Source organism: Chelon labrosus (genome assembly GCF_963514085.1).
Source record: "Chelon labrosus genome assembly, chromosome: 3".
NCBI lineage: Eukaryota > Metazoa > Chordata > Actinopteri > Mugiliformes > Mugilidae > Chelon > Chelon labrosus.
In genome coordinates, this window is record NC_140339.1 from 19,440,948 (window position 1) to 19,455,674 (window position 14,727).

Below are 14,727 nucleotides of genomic sequence, written 5' to 3' on the forward strand. Positions count from 1 at the left end.
CAGTGTATACAAACATAAGGTGTATCACAGAGAAAACTAATTTCTCAACTTTAGTTGTACATTTTCACCTCCATTAATCCCCACAACTACATAACTGCATAAAAGTGGATTAAAATGATGATTGGGTGATTTCTTGGATTCTCCACTGGTTGCCTGGCAACCTCAAATTGAAAACCTTAAAATAACACCTTTGTTTCATAAAGGAACCAGGCGAACCGTTTGCATTTCACCCAAAATGTCAAACCGTTTCTCTTAACGTGCAACCATTATGTCATTTCTTTTTTACTATTACACTTTACAGCAGTGCGTAACATTTGCATAATTCTCATTCACTAACCGGATGGCTGTGATGAGACCCTTGATGGAGTCGGAGACGGTACGAGAGTGACCGGCCAGAACAGACCACGTGGGCGGGTCTTTGGGGTTGATGACCAGAGAGCGCGCTGTTTTCAGCAGATAGGTAGAGCTGTCGAGCATAGCGCGCGCCGACTGGAGGATTGGCTCCTGCGCCGCAGAGCCCTACAGAAAACCAAACTGAACTTTAGTTAGAAAGCACACACAGCTTATGCATTCATTACAACGTCCCATTTTTTGTTTTTTTTTCTTATTGACATAATAATGCAAGACCTCGTAGCTGATTTGCGCCGGGATGCTGGCAAACTCCGGGTTAGAAGCAAATGTTGTCAGGTTTTCCACAGCTTCGATGAGCGGAGCGGTGGCAACGCGACACCTGTTCCTGTTCTCCTCTGAGAAATCACCATCCAAAGCCTAGAAAGCGAGAGAGTAATGAAGCAAATACGATCACCTATTAAGTCATCAAAGCCAAGGATAACGAATGAAACAGAACACATAAACTATTTGTTTTTTGGCAACAAATGCGAGCTGAATCACAGCCGACTCCCATCCAATCCTACCTTGATGGTCTTGACCAGGTTGGCGGTGCTGTTGGCCACCTCCTTGGCAGACTGGACAAAGTGCCTCTTGGCAACCGGGTTGGTTGTCTTGGAGGAAGCCAGACGGCAAGCGTTGCACAACGCCGAGGTGTGCTTCGCAACAATAGTGGCTGCTGAGAGCACCTGTCAAATTACGAGCAACCAAACGGTGAATTAGCAGCTGAGATTTTACCTAAAAAATGATACGTGGAATTGTGAGTGACGTTACACAAAAGCCTCAAAATAAATCGTAACAGTGTAAGTCTATAAAGGTCCAGTGTTTGCTCTCACTTTCACCATATTTTCCTCTATCTCTACCATTCCTATCTCATAAAGGAAAAAAACAGAGGGATGACATGCACTTAAGATGAGGCCAGCCAGGAGTTGAACCACAGACTCACCGCTGCCAGAGTCTAAAAGGTATTTATGTTTATAATAATGAATAACTTCGCTTAAATATGTGGTACAGACTGACGAGCGGAAAATGACCTATGGAAGAGCGGTTACGACGCCATATAATTAGGCAAAACTCTGTTTGTCCATTGCAGAGGAAAATGAAGCTGATAATGAGCTAATATTAGACTTTCGGAGCAGCAATGACGGCAACTGGCTTGAACAGTTGGAGGATCAGGTGTTAGTGCAGCCCAAAAATAAAAGCTTTGCAAACTCCAGTAATCAGTTTTTGTGGAGTCTGAAAGTTATGTCACTAAGTAAGCTGATGACTGAATTTTCTTTCTGAACAGTTCTGTTCACTACGCCAAGCTGGTTCCATTTACACATGTAAAATGTACACAGACGTGTCTTCATCAATAACCCAGAGGACAGGAATGGCAGCAGAGGTTTATAAACTGTACAGTGGCGCGTCTCTGCAGAACAGCCTGATGCTGTGACACTAAGCTGTTCCTGTCATAATAAACAACTCACTGACAGTTTTTTGGGCGATGTACTGCATATACAGATAATATTATGCATGCCTGTACCTGGGAGGGGCTGCTTTCTGGATCCACAAGATTCTGACAGGCCATCTGGATCGCCTGGTTGGCTTTGGCGAACTGGATGGGATCCACCAACCCCTGGTGTCCTGCCTGACTGTTAGGGTCAGACACGCCCACCAAGTAGGAGGCCTGTGGCAAAGAAACGCTCATCATTAGCATCATTCACCAGCTCCGTTTAACACAGTACTGTGGGAAGGGTTTCTCTCTCCGCGCTGTACCTGCCCTGCAGCTTCAGTGAGGCCACACAGGGCTTTGGAGGCTGACCCCACACAGTCTCCAAATGCGGGCACATCTCCGGTCTTGCAGTTCTGAGAAATACCAGCCATGGATTCTCCCAGCACCTGTGCAGGGGCACCATCAGAACAAAGAGAAAAAACGGAGGAATGCTTAGGATGTTAATCTGTATGTGTGTGTGCAGCGTGCTTGGCGTTCTGGACGCTAGGCTGATTTGAAGGCCTACCTTGGAGTTCTCCATTACACTCTCGATGCAGTCAAAGTAAGAGAGGTCATTGACCGGTTCATTGGGGTTGTCCAGCATTCCTCTGACAGCCTGAGAGATGAGCGGGCAGAGTTTTACGAGAAATTCTGCAGGTTTCTCAATATTCTCCCAAATTAGAGGCGCATTAGATTATTTCTACGTCTACTACACAGGCCTTGACTATTAAGGATGGATTAAATTGTTATGTGCTCCTACCTCCAACTCTCTCAAAGCATTGTCGCATTCCTTCTGGCCAGGAGCCTGCTGTGTGCACAGAGTGATCAGCTGGTTGATGCTGTCAGTCACAGCCCTAAAACCAAGAAAAGGAAAAGAAATAAACAATAACACCCAGGTTAGATTGTGAACACGCTGGTGTGAGCACACTTAATGTTTTGTGTGTGCAATCCATCTGCAAATATTTGAACTTTTTACAATTTACTCTTTAAATATGTGAGATTGTTTTGTTCTTATTATATATTTTTAATTACAACGAGGTTGGGCAGCTGCAGTGAGCACCATTAAACCCTTGTGTTAATGTGAACAGATGTCTGAATGCTGATAACGTGAACATCAAAACAAACCACACTTGCCTTCATGTTTCTTTCTTCTTTTTTTTTTTTTTTACCCAGTTAAAAAACAACTGGAGCACTGATAAACAATAGCATTAAAATATAATTTTCATTTTCCCGGCTTATTATTTGCTGCCAGCTGTCAGATCTTAGGATCTTAGGATCTGTCGTGCTAGAACTGCCGTATCCGAGATGGGAAGATGAGCTCTCCGTGTGGTTTCAGTTTAATATGGTTTAAAAGATTAAAAATGCATCATGGTACCTTGCAGCAGCAGCCAGCAGGTTCTTGGCATTCGCAGCTGCTGGGTCCACAGACAGACTTTTAGCAGCCAGCAGTAGTTTGCTTGAAGCCATGGAGATGTTCTTCAGGTTTCCAATAACCTGCACCTGGTCATCTTTTTTCTGTATAGACACAACATCATGAAACAAACATGAGTGATAATTTGTCATACCACTGTGGTACCAACGGTTGTATTGGTCGCTTTATGTTATTGTGGAAGTGATATACAGCGCCGACCTGAGTGTGCCCAGCCATCTCTATACCAGCGTCCAGGAACTCATCAAAGTCTTGGCTGAACTTCCCAGAGGCAACGGCCAGCTGGCTGCTGGAGCCTCTGGAGGCGTGGACCACCTCGCCTGCTGACTGGTTTAGGTCTGCTGCTGTTTGGTTCAGGCCACTCTGAGCCTCCTGAAATGACTTGGATGCAGGAGGGATCTAAACGGAATAAGAGAGAGAATTAAGCTGGAACTATATCAAAATTAAATCCTGATATTTGATTTATTTGTACGCTTATGATGACATAATCGATACTCCACTCGAAAAACGGTGAAACAAAGCCTGGCTAATTTCAGCTTTAACTCGTGTATCGACTTGTACATCCTCCAGGGATGTCTCCTTTTTCACTGTGGGAACTGAAGAGCAACAATGCCAACGTCAATCTGGCAGAGCTCTGGAGACTCACAGACCAAACTCACAGTTTCAATCAGCAGCTTCTTGCTGGCCTCCCCGATGCTCTTGAGAGCCATGTCCACATCCTTCTGGCCAGGCAGGCAGTTGACGCAGTTATTTAGGGAGTGAGACACGGCCTTGGCCACCTGAAAAGACACCGCAGGGTGAGCACAGGCTAAACTACAAATCTGACCTTAACATGTTTACAAGCAAGGATGTTAGGCAGAATTCATGTGACCATTTTGCTATTTTTCTTAATAAATATCAAGCACATGAAGAAGATAAACAAGAGCCAATACGATTTAATTTGTATCCCGAACCCCTTCCAACAGAGAACATCCTACCAGAAAGAGGAAAAAACAAGTTTATTTATGTTTTTGTGATCCTAATCTCTCTGCATTGCCGTCACATCATTTATTCAAGGCGACAAGGCATGAATAATTAAAGCTCTTTTCTTCTAAACGTGCCACCAGGTCCCTAGCTAAATTTGACAGGTGTTCATTTTAACAGATTACCAAGCCAACTTTCATATAAACAATATGAACATTCAGTAAATACGAAGCGAATCAAGGAGTAAATCAAAAGAAGCGGCTGTCCTTTTACCTTTTTTGGTTTCTTATTTCTTACATATTAACAGATTCTGCTTGGTCAGCTTTAAGAGTCACATTACTTCTGTGTATCAATGATAAAAGACATACAAAGACTATATGAGGAAGGCAAAATATTACTAAACAGCTGCTAGCTAGAGGGTTGTAATGATAGGGTGAGAGCAAATACAGAATGACACTCCATTATAAGTGAAACACTGCTTATACATCTTTGTGAACACACAATTTGAATGTGTTTCACTTTGACAACCTGCAGCATTGACATTTGAGAGTGTTACCTTCATGGGACAGGAGCTAGAGTCCAACGGAAGGATTAGCGTTGGACTTGCTTCCTGCCTCCCGCAGGATTGAAAAGAAAAAAAATAAAACTATACACCCACCTGTGCCAGACGCTGCTGGCTCTCGGCGTCTCCGGGGGAAATCAGCGCCTCCTTGGCCTCGTGAATGAGAAGTGCAGAGCCCTCCATAACGTCACGGGCCGAGTCCAGCATGGCAGCCGCGGCCTTGGGGTCCGTGGTGGAAGCAGCGACTCCGCGGGCCGCTTGGGCGAGCGTCTTCAGGGCCTGAGCCGTCTCTCTGGCTGCTATTCCTGCACACAGGATCAGAGCAACAGCTACATTCAGGAGAGCCATCATTCATAAAGTTGTGGCACTAAATGACAGGAGAATATCGCGGCCATGTGTGCAGACTCAAATCATTAAAACTGGAAATAGGTTTGTTTCATGTGTTAAAACGAATTCCTCGCTCTTGACTAATGTGCTGCAACAAGCGACACAAACAAAGGGGCCACGAGGCCGTTTGCCTCACAGGCACGAAACAACAATAAGAGTCTCATGAGAAATGTGACATCTCATCTACAACACATCAGCTGGATGAGTTAAAGCTAATGGAATGAGGCCATATTATGTGTTCCAGTTAACAAGATTACTCCAAAGAAGTAAACAGGTTCTAACCGAAGGAGGCATATCCCCTCAGTACTAACAAAGGATACCATAAAAGGTAGTGAAATCTCCAGCAGCTTCTGCTTACCGCACAGTAAAGGATTATGTTGCAAGACAAACTTTAGAAAGGCTAGAAAAGCAGTGACCGTCCATCTTTGACCTTGTGGCAGAGATTAAACACAACTCTGTACAGTATACCAGCAATACCAACCAGTGTAGTGTTCGTTTCCTTGTGCAGCACAGGTGAGCAGCTGAGCCATGGATGATCCCACCGACTTAGAGGTGCTGCCCAGATCTTGAGCACACTTCTCCAGCTGAAGTCGAGAGAAAGGGGGAAACAAAACAGCACCTATATAAAAAGGCTGAAAACTTGTCACACTCTGCTTTAGGCATCAGTTGGCTGCAGTTGAATTCCTTTTGTGTAGCTTGAACTTAGTGCCTTTTCGGTTTGGCAGAATGAATGAGCCGGTCTTATGGGGCTACCATTTCCTCTTACCGATTCTCCAGGCAGTGGTTTCAGTTGGGCGTTCACAGCGGCCACCTTGGCGTCTTGCAGCTCACTTCTCAGGGTCTGGATGGCAGTGAGCGCAGAGTCGATCTCCATGGGGCCGCAGGCTTCATGAGCCTAGAAAATGCAGTAAAAAGTGTCACAGTACAATGTAGAGTTGGCACTTTTTTTTTTTTACCATTTCTTGACTTTAAGGTGACATCGATTGATTTGTTTTAAAGTCATTTTGTAGGTATTTGTCGAGGAGAGTTTCCTGGAAAAGAATTTATTGGACGTCTTTCCCCAGCAGCATCGCCGGCTTTAACTCACAGATCGAATATATAAGGGTGGGCCCGCTCATTCTCTTGGAGCTTCCAGGAAAAATGTAAGTACGTGGAATCAAATAACCCCCGCTGACACATACATGCATGCATGCATGAGTTCCCCTGTGTTATCTGTGTCCTACCTTCTGTGCAGACGTCCTGAGCTCAGCCAGGCAGGTGGCCAGGTTCTTGGCACACTGACCCAGTTGCATGGCTGCGGCCTGATCTGTCACCGTGGGAACAGACGACTTGGCCGAGGTCACCATCTTACTACCGGGCTGCAGAGTTCAAGAGCAATACAGAGATGACTTTTACATTTTCTAAAGGAAAAAAAAGCTCCATAAAAATATTTTCCTTTACTAAGTGTTGCACTGGGTAAGAGCAAGGACAAAGGTGAGCTGGTGTTTCACCAATAGGTATTTATTTAATGCCACAGTGGTACTGTAGCACAGCTATTACCACTGCTTCTTTTACTGCCTACTTACATCAAAAAGAGGTTACGGTCTATTTTTAACGGGTCTCCACACGATAGGAAACACTATTTATACTTTCAGCCTGGTTCTCAATGTAGGACTGATGTTACTCAGTATAGGCACATAAAGTTTTAACATTCCCTTGTTAGGAAACGACAAGACCATAGTGGGCTGCACCTGTAGGAAGTTCTGGCTGGCGATGATGAGGGCTAGTTGTGCGCTCAGGTCCTCTGGTTTGGCCTGACTGCCCCGTACTCCCTGGACGAGCTGTGGGATGTGGTCTGCCACTGCCTATACCACAAAACACACACACAATCATACATATGGAAGTTCTCTGATGAAGTGAAAGCCTCAGCTTCGTATAACTGAAACCCTTAAGTGCACGACATTTAACAGCTAACAGGAACGTGCCCAGGATACGAAAGAAAAATGACAAATGGGACCCGGCTGTGGACACTGATCCTCACCTTGCAGCTCTGGACCAGCTGCTGGTGAGCGGCGGTGTTCTTGTTGGAGGCGGCAGCGTTTTGAGCGGCGGCGATGGTCTGTGTGGCAGCGGCCGCGGCTTGCTTGGCGGCGTTCTGTGGAATATTAAGACACAGACAGACATCCACGTATAAAAATATGGTTAAACGATGTCTCTCCGTCTGTGTCTGCAGCAGCCACCCGCCTCCCCTTCACATCTGTCGTCTTTTCAGTCTGGATGTTATGTTTGTTCTGTTAAATGTTCAGTAAAATTGCCTTAATAATTAGTTGCCTGATAATGTCGTTACAAGATTTATAATGATAAGCTTATTATCTCCTAGAATATAGGCTGCATGGTAAAATATAACATTGAATCGTAAATGTATGTAAAAAAAAAAAAAGAAAAAGAAAAAGAGCAGTAAGGCGTGATGAAATTCATAAACAAATGTGACGAAATGCATGCAAACATAAAGTTTTGTTTGAGGTGGTATTCAGCAAAACAAGTCAAACAACCCAATTTTAAATCCATTTGAGAGTGTTTTTGAGAAAAAAAAAAGTTTGCAGCAAACCTAAATCTGAATCAAATCTGTCCATAACCTTGACATTTAATGGTAAAAAAAACCAAAAAAAAAGGTGCTTTTAAAATCAGCATCTCATATTCACTGAGCCCTGGTGCCAACTGATTCCTTCACTTGGACTTTAGAGATGGTGACATTTAGGCTTGCCGTTTGGAGATAATGTAATTTCTTCTGTGTAAATATTCAGTGATTCTTAATCTGGTTAATCTGGCAGTGCTGACCTCCAGCCTGTTGATCAGCTTCTTCTTGATGGCGTTCTGAGCGGCGGCGTTGGTGGCCACGCGCAGCCCCTCTGCAGCCTCCCTCAGCCTCTGCTGCTGGTCCTCATTCTCTGGGTACGCTGCAGCACCCTGAGGACACACACACATCGGCATATGCATGAGAAACATGGGGAGAAATCCTCACACATACATAAACGTCATCTTAGACTAACCAAGCAGTGTGGAGAAATTAAAAAACAGACTCCACCGCAGTCACTGAATCCCAAACCAGCCGCAGCACTTCATGCGAACACCCACGTCTTTGTTGACGGGTAAATGTCAAGAGATGCTCTTTATTCATATCATCAGTCTTCCTACTTTTATGCATCCGGCAGTAGAAGTTTACTGGGTTTTGTGGACACTGATATTTAGCACCTTCCCTTCGCTGCTGCCACAAGTTGATTTATTGAGGACTTCACCTGCAGCTACACAGGTAGGAGGGTGTGCACGACAACGGCCCACATCATTAAGTTAATGTTTAACTGCTGCTACAAACTGACAACGGTACGAACTTTTGGTGGAGTCTTAATCACAGTAAAATTATTAACCAGTTTCACATCAGCGGAGTCTGCAGCTGTCATCTGCCCGTTGGCAAACGCTGACACCATTTAAATAGAACACCCTATTTGCATAAATATTAGAAAGTGTCTTTTTTCCGGAGGGCGTGCAACAATATATCGCATACCATAATTTATCACGGGGAACTACTTGCCTTCAAAAGCACAAGTCTGTTCAACAGCGGTGCAATGCATGCGTTGGACTGGAGCAAATCATGACCTGACACAAGCTTTAAACAGGCTTAAACACAGACGATTTAAAAACAGGGAAGGAACAAAATGCATCGAATTAATTAATAGTTACCAAGGCAACGGCTGGCTAGGGTCTCTATTGACATGGATGGATATACAGCTGTGATGGGGACATGTCTGGCTGCTGGAGGGCATCGTTTAATTTTGATGGTGGACGTGGAGAGTTATTAATATCGGTGAGGAGCGACGCTGTAGATGGATAACGAGACTGATGAGATAAATAGTTTGGCCAGAGGACGACGAGATGAGCCTGCTCTCCAACAGGCCGGGAAGAAAGAGTAAAATGTCCTCTCTGACACTTTGTCATCAATCCTGCAAATCTTGTGCCTAGTTTTATTGTTGGTTCTAAACTCAAATATCCTCAGAGAGTAATTGCTGGTAATTGCTGTTTACAAGAGCGACGGGTATTTATTTTATGTGCTCACCTTGATAAATTTGTTCACTTAATGTAGACTTGAGATTAAAGAGAATAGATTGTGGCTAACAGAGTTTGCCTTCAGGATCAACTATTTTAGCAAGGTGGAGACGAAACTAAAACCAAATTGCGTTGAGGATGCTTCATTTAAAATATTACAAATATTGCTGTAGCTTAACTTTGTGTCACACAGCCTTTCCCATGGGGAACTAAAGCTGCTGTAACAGCTATTACAGTATTTATTGATGCTTTGCTTACTTTAAAGCAAACCAACCTCCACAGACGAAAACAGTAATTTTACCTCACTAATTTGTAATTGGTGTCTGGCGGCTCTGAAAAGGGCACTGACTGATATACCGGGCCAGCAATTCAGCAGTGAACGTGTGACATTCAGCGGTGAACCTCCATAGGCAATTTATCATATTTTGATGCTCCGACATCCAGGTTAGCAGGACTGTGGATAATGCTTTAAGACCACTTACAGACACACCTCGGGAGAACTGTTCGAGTTTTTATTGAAAAAAAGTTTTAAAGGTCATCTTTTATTAAGGATTTAACACAAGATCCAGCAAAATCACCCTCAAAAAGTGAAATTGCCGGTCCTTTTTTTAAGACGCACACACCACTGTTGGGGTGTCTAGTTTATGAGGGCTTCTTTAGTGTCGTTACTGAAAAGGTCACTTGGGATGCACTTTAGAGAGTATCCGAGAACCACAAGCTGCTCTCCAGCGTCAGTCATCTCGCACTGCCTTTTAAGCATAAACGTTTGGGACGCTCCTCACCTTTGCCGCCTCCACCATCCTCGCGGTAGCGTCAGCCAACAGTTTAGCAGCTGCCAGCAACTTCTTCGAGTTGTCAACGTCCACCTCGGCTTCGGCGTCGGACCTCATGGCGTTCACCAGGTCCGAGGTGGCCTGAGCCAAAACCCGAGCCTGACGGACCATCTCTCCTGGGGAGGGTGAGAAGAGCGGTGGAGGTGAGGGAAAGGGGAGAGAGAGAGATGAGAAAAATGGATTATATATATTACATATTGGATATAAAAGACATTCACTGAGAAGTGAAGGCAGTATCACTGATGGTCGCAAGGTGCTGGATATAAATAAAAAATCTCTCTGGCTCCAAAAGAATCCCATTCAAAAAGCATCAACTTCTCCCATGACACAATACGTCAGCGAATTATTTTAGTCATTTACATCATTAGCTAAATTTACTTCTCCTGATCAATGTGCTTGGTGGTCCTTCTGAAAGCAATTCCATTAATAAGTATGAGAGGTATGTTGGGCTTGACCTCCATGATTCACCCCAGCTCCTCCCTCTCATCTAAATATAGGTACATTTGGTTCCAAAAGGGAAAAAAAACAAGATGGTGAAAGCCAAATGCCAAACCCGAGGGGATCAAAATGGTCTTCCACAAACCAATGGATGCCATTCCTGTGGCTTTGTACGTCGTTTACATGAAGCCTGAGAATAAGTCGAGCAGGATTGTTTTGACCCCGCTCTCTCTCCAAGGGGCCGTTTTTCCTCCGTCTGCGTTACCATTTTGTTTTTGCACTCACATGTTCACAGGGGCTAGCGTGACACGCAGACCCATTAATGGGTTGGGTTACAAGAGTCAACAGATCAACGGGTGGCAGTGACATGTCGGGGTATAAAACCAAACAGACAGACAGCACTGATTTTTCATTTGAGGCCATTAACCATCAAAGACAAAATAATAATGTGTCTGATGTGGATTTTCTATTCTAAGAAAGTTCTATTACTGTTTAGAAATTCTTCAAAAGACATCTGTGCCTCCCTGCTCATTACAGAAATGAGGAATCTATGAATATGCAAACAGTTTTTTATTTTTAACATTTAAATACTGGGCACAAGAGGCCTCCTTCCTCTCCATTATCAGTCTATGTGTAACGCAGGCTCCAGGTTTCTACATCACCACTTCAGAGAATCAGACTAATTAGGTAAGACAAAAAGGATGAGGGAGAAATTGGGTGTCAAAGCAAACCTGGCGCATTATAAAAGCTTTCTGGCACTTAACTAAAAATCTGTTGTTCATATAAATGTATCTGCTGATTTGCCAACACCTCATAGTGAAGATGTACCTTTTTTTAATTCTCTTCACACTTTATTATGTTTTATGGCAGGCGTGACATAACCTGACATATTTGACACCTGTTCAAAGGCGGCATTCTCCAACTGGCTGTGTTTATTTAGGCCTGCACCGAGCAAACAGCCCTTCCACCCGTCTGTCAGGCCGATCAATTCGCCCGAGCTGACCTCTAGGACCCTGACGCTCTCTGCGCATCTCTCTCTGTCTGTTGGCCTCTCTCTGCTGTCAGACTTGTTAGAATTGCTGTCAGCTTTTCACTGTGTCTTGGGCGACGCCTGACAGGGGTCCATTCAAACCCGCCATCGAGGAAGTTTCTCTGAGGAGTAGCCAGGGATGACGGGAGTGCAGACAACACTGTAAAGACATCTTAAACTTTACAGCTGCGGTAAGCTGGTTTTAATGCTCAGATGTGCTTTCACATTCACATTAATTTTTTATGCGTCTAATGCAGGCAGGGTTTCTCCAAATCACAGTTTTGAGATGTTGACAGCTGACTCTAAAGTGGACTCTAACTGTCACCAGCAGGGTCAATGGCGTGGTTGACAATAGATCTCAGAACAGGACAGCCTGCATGACATTAAATAACATCAGTCATGGGTCAGCAGCTGAGCTCTAGATTAAAACAACCATTTGATTTTTTAACTACACTATCAACTTTTCAATAAAGGCTAGCATAGCCATACTCAATTCTTACCACGATATGGGTCTGGTAACAAGGCGTTCAGATTTAATTCAAGTGTAGGTTTCAACTAATGCAAAGAAAAAAATACCTGTGCATGCATAGGGATAGTGCTACAACCAATCACAGACATTTTATTTAGAAAAGTTAAACTCCACAGCACTCAGACGACATGCATGGCTAAGTCGCTGCTACTCTTCTGTCCGTTACAGAATAAAGTCCGGCCAAACGATTTGATTGGCCCAGCAGACCTTTGCAGGAGCATAATCAGTTCCTAACGTAGGGACTCCAGACCAACTTTGGATCGGTTTTTTAAATTATTTATTTGCAGGCAGCAGCTGTGTTACCAACAAGGTTATGAATGTGTCCTACAATCTGAGCAGCTCTGTGAGTCTGTACTGTCTGACACGAGTATGCTAATATATGCAAATAAAGTATTATGTATGTGTCAATCATCTTGGTTAGGTTAACTGGTTATTCTAAATAGGCTGTAGTTGTGGACGTGAGAGGTTGTTTGTCTCTTTGTGTTAACTCTGCTGTAGACTGGCTCCAGACTTCCTCTAAAAGATAAGCATTGATAGATGATGGATGGATGGCATTGGCCTTTTGATGAGCACTAAACCTTTAGCTGATGTTGAATTGAATGTCTGAGATGTTTCCCTTGGTGTCGAAAAAGAGGAAAAGTCCTAAAGACCATAAACGAGCAGAATTAATAGAAAACCTCCAAAGGTAGCTGGCTAATTAATTACCATTGACTCTCTGTAAATGCCAGTTAGAGCTCTGTGCATAATTTCTTATCAAGATTTCTTAACAAGAGCATCGAGTTCAACATACCTCAGACTGTATTCTAAAGCATTTAACATAGGCTATTAAAAACCTTTCCTCTTGCGGACTCACCTGCGTCGCCCATCGAGCTGAATATACTCTCGGTGACGGTCATGATGGTGTCGGTGGCCTGGTCGTAGCGCCCAATGGGCTCTCCTCTGGAGGTGTACTGACGGACGTGTTGCAGGAGATCACCCAGAGCCTGACTAACCACGCTGGCCGCCGCGCTCACCTGCAATACGGGAGATGCACATGATTAATGCGCTTCTTAAGCGGCATTATTTGTGAAGCTTCGGGGGAGGCACACCAGACTCATTACCTTCAGTGCTTCTTAAGCCATGTGTTAGTACATGACACCCTAAATAAATAACAGCTGATGTAAACTATTAAATCAAATTGTTATTTACCTCAACTTCTTGTGAAATAATATAAAAAAAAATGGAAATATCATGACACCACAGTGCAATCAAAACAAAAATGAAAAATATTAAAAAATGCGAGGGGGAAAGAAAGAAGTAGGGGAAGGGACAGTTCATATTTTACTTTACTTTACTTTTAAATCACACATCCTATGTTATGCGGGTTTGATAAAACCATCAGGGTCCTATGGGAGAGTGTTGAGAAATAAGAAATCAGCGGGTCCCATATTTAGTGGAATGTTATAATTGATCCTCTGGTGAATTTCCAGAATAGCGTCAGGTCACTGAGCCAAACAGAAACGTCCGGAGGGTCAGGAGATTTCCACTTTAAAACTATTTTTCCACGGGCTAAAAGGGAGGCCGCAGCATTTTTCTCGTTCACACCGACCTGTTTGAGGAGCTCCCCATCCTCTGTGGCTGAGAGGCAGGCCTGGACGCAGCTTTCCACTGAGCGGTCCACCAGCTTTCCGGCTTCGATTAACTGCTCCTGGCAAACTGGGGAGCTGATGGTTGGACTCACCACCTAAAATGTGATGTTGAAAGAGGAACAGAGGACGTCAAGTGGAAAATAATGAAAAACACAAACAGTTATCCTTTGGCATCCTGGGACTAGAGGGTAACCGGTTCAAATCCCAGCAGTGACAAAAAGAAATGTGCGAGTGTTTATTGAATAAGCACAGCTTTCCTCTTAACATTCCCCAATGAAGTACCCTTGAGCAAGGAACCTAAACCCCTCAAGTGTGCTCACTACACGGTGTGTATATACAAATGGATGTGTTAAATGCAAGTGTGTAAAAGCATAGCAACAAGAAAGAATCTTCTTCTTATTGTTATTTTACACTGGAATAAACACCCCGGCATAACACGCTATCGTCATTAAATCACTAATCTCACTCCACGGAGAACAGAGGAAATAGAAAGACGGAGGGAAAACGAGATTTTAGAGGGTTTCGGCAGATGGTTCTTATCACACAACCATGCAGAGAGGTGAGGGTTTGTTTAGTAAATGCAACCATTCAGACTGGGAGCCAGGAGGGCATTTAAACTAATTAGAGGCATGTGGGTTGTACAATTAAAGATGCACAGACATGATGAGGGCACGGGGTATTTAACTGTGCCTTAGTGCATCCTGATATGCTCACTCTATTTCGTGCTGCAGATGCATCGCAGGTTGTTTTAATACGTGGAGGCATAAATCTCTGTCAGATCTACATCATTAGGCACTTGCGAAAATTACGAGTTATTATCATGGACTCAACCAAATAGGTTCCGAGTGATCTCTTTATACCAGAGCAAGTTTTAATGCATAGTATACAAATACTGATGCACCAGCTAGTCCAATGATAGCGAACAGGGTTAGTTAACGCACAGGGCTCTTGGGTTTACTGATATCAATCCAATGTCTGAATAAACGC

The 14,727-nt window shown here is 43.9% G+C and overlaps 1 protein-coding gene across 1 annotated transcript in view; it reads right to left on the reverse strand.

Annotated features, from left to right (window-relative positions):
* LOC311485484 (talin-2) overlaps nt 1-14,727 on the reverse strand; it is a 47,481-nt gene that overhangs the window by 18,165 nt on the left and 14,589 nt on the right. The window contains exons 18-37 of the mRNA XM_084540908.1: nt 13,701-13,835; nt 12,966-13,125; nt 10,065-10,231; nt 8,020-8,148; nt 7,223-7,336; nt 6,933-7,046; nt 6,426-6,560; nt 5,969-6,097; nt 5,684-5,786; nt 4,912-5,120; nt 3,950-4,069; nt 3,492-3,689; nt 3,237-3,376; nt 2,622-2,715; nt 2,388-2,477; nt 2,146-2,268; nt 1,913-2,056; nt 915-1,076; nt 628-768; nt 338-519 (exon numbers count right to left, since the gene is read on the reverse strand). Coding sequence (XP_084397034.1) covers nt 338-519; nt 628-768; nt 915-1,076; nt 1,913-2,056; nt 2,146-2,268; nt 2,388-2,477; nt 2,622-2,715; nt 3,237-3,376; nt 3,492-3,689; nt 3,950-4,069; nt 4,912-5,120; nt 5,684-5,786; nt 5,969-6,097; nt 6,426-6,560; nt 6,933-7,046; nt 7,223-7,336; nt 8,020-8,148; nt 10,065-10,231; nt 12,966-13,125; nt 13,701-13,835 — 2,789 coding nt within the window. The remainder of the gene's footprint in view (nt 1-337; nt 520-627; nt 769-914; nt 1,077-1,912; nt 2,057-2,145; nt 2,269-2,387; nt 2,478-2,621; nt 2,716-3,236; nt 3,377-3,491; nt 3,690-3,949; nt 4,070-4,911; nt 5,121-5,683; nt 5,787-5,968; nt 6,098-6,425; nt 6,561-6,932; nt 7,047-7,222; nt 7,337-8,019; nt 8,149-10,064; nt 10,232-12,965; nt 13,126-13,700; nt 13,836-14,727) is intronic.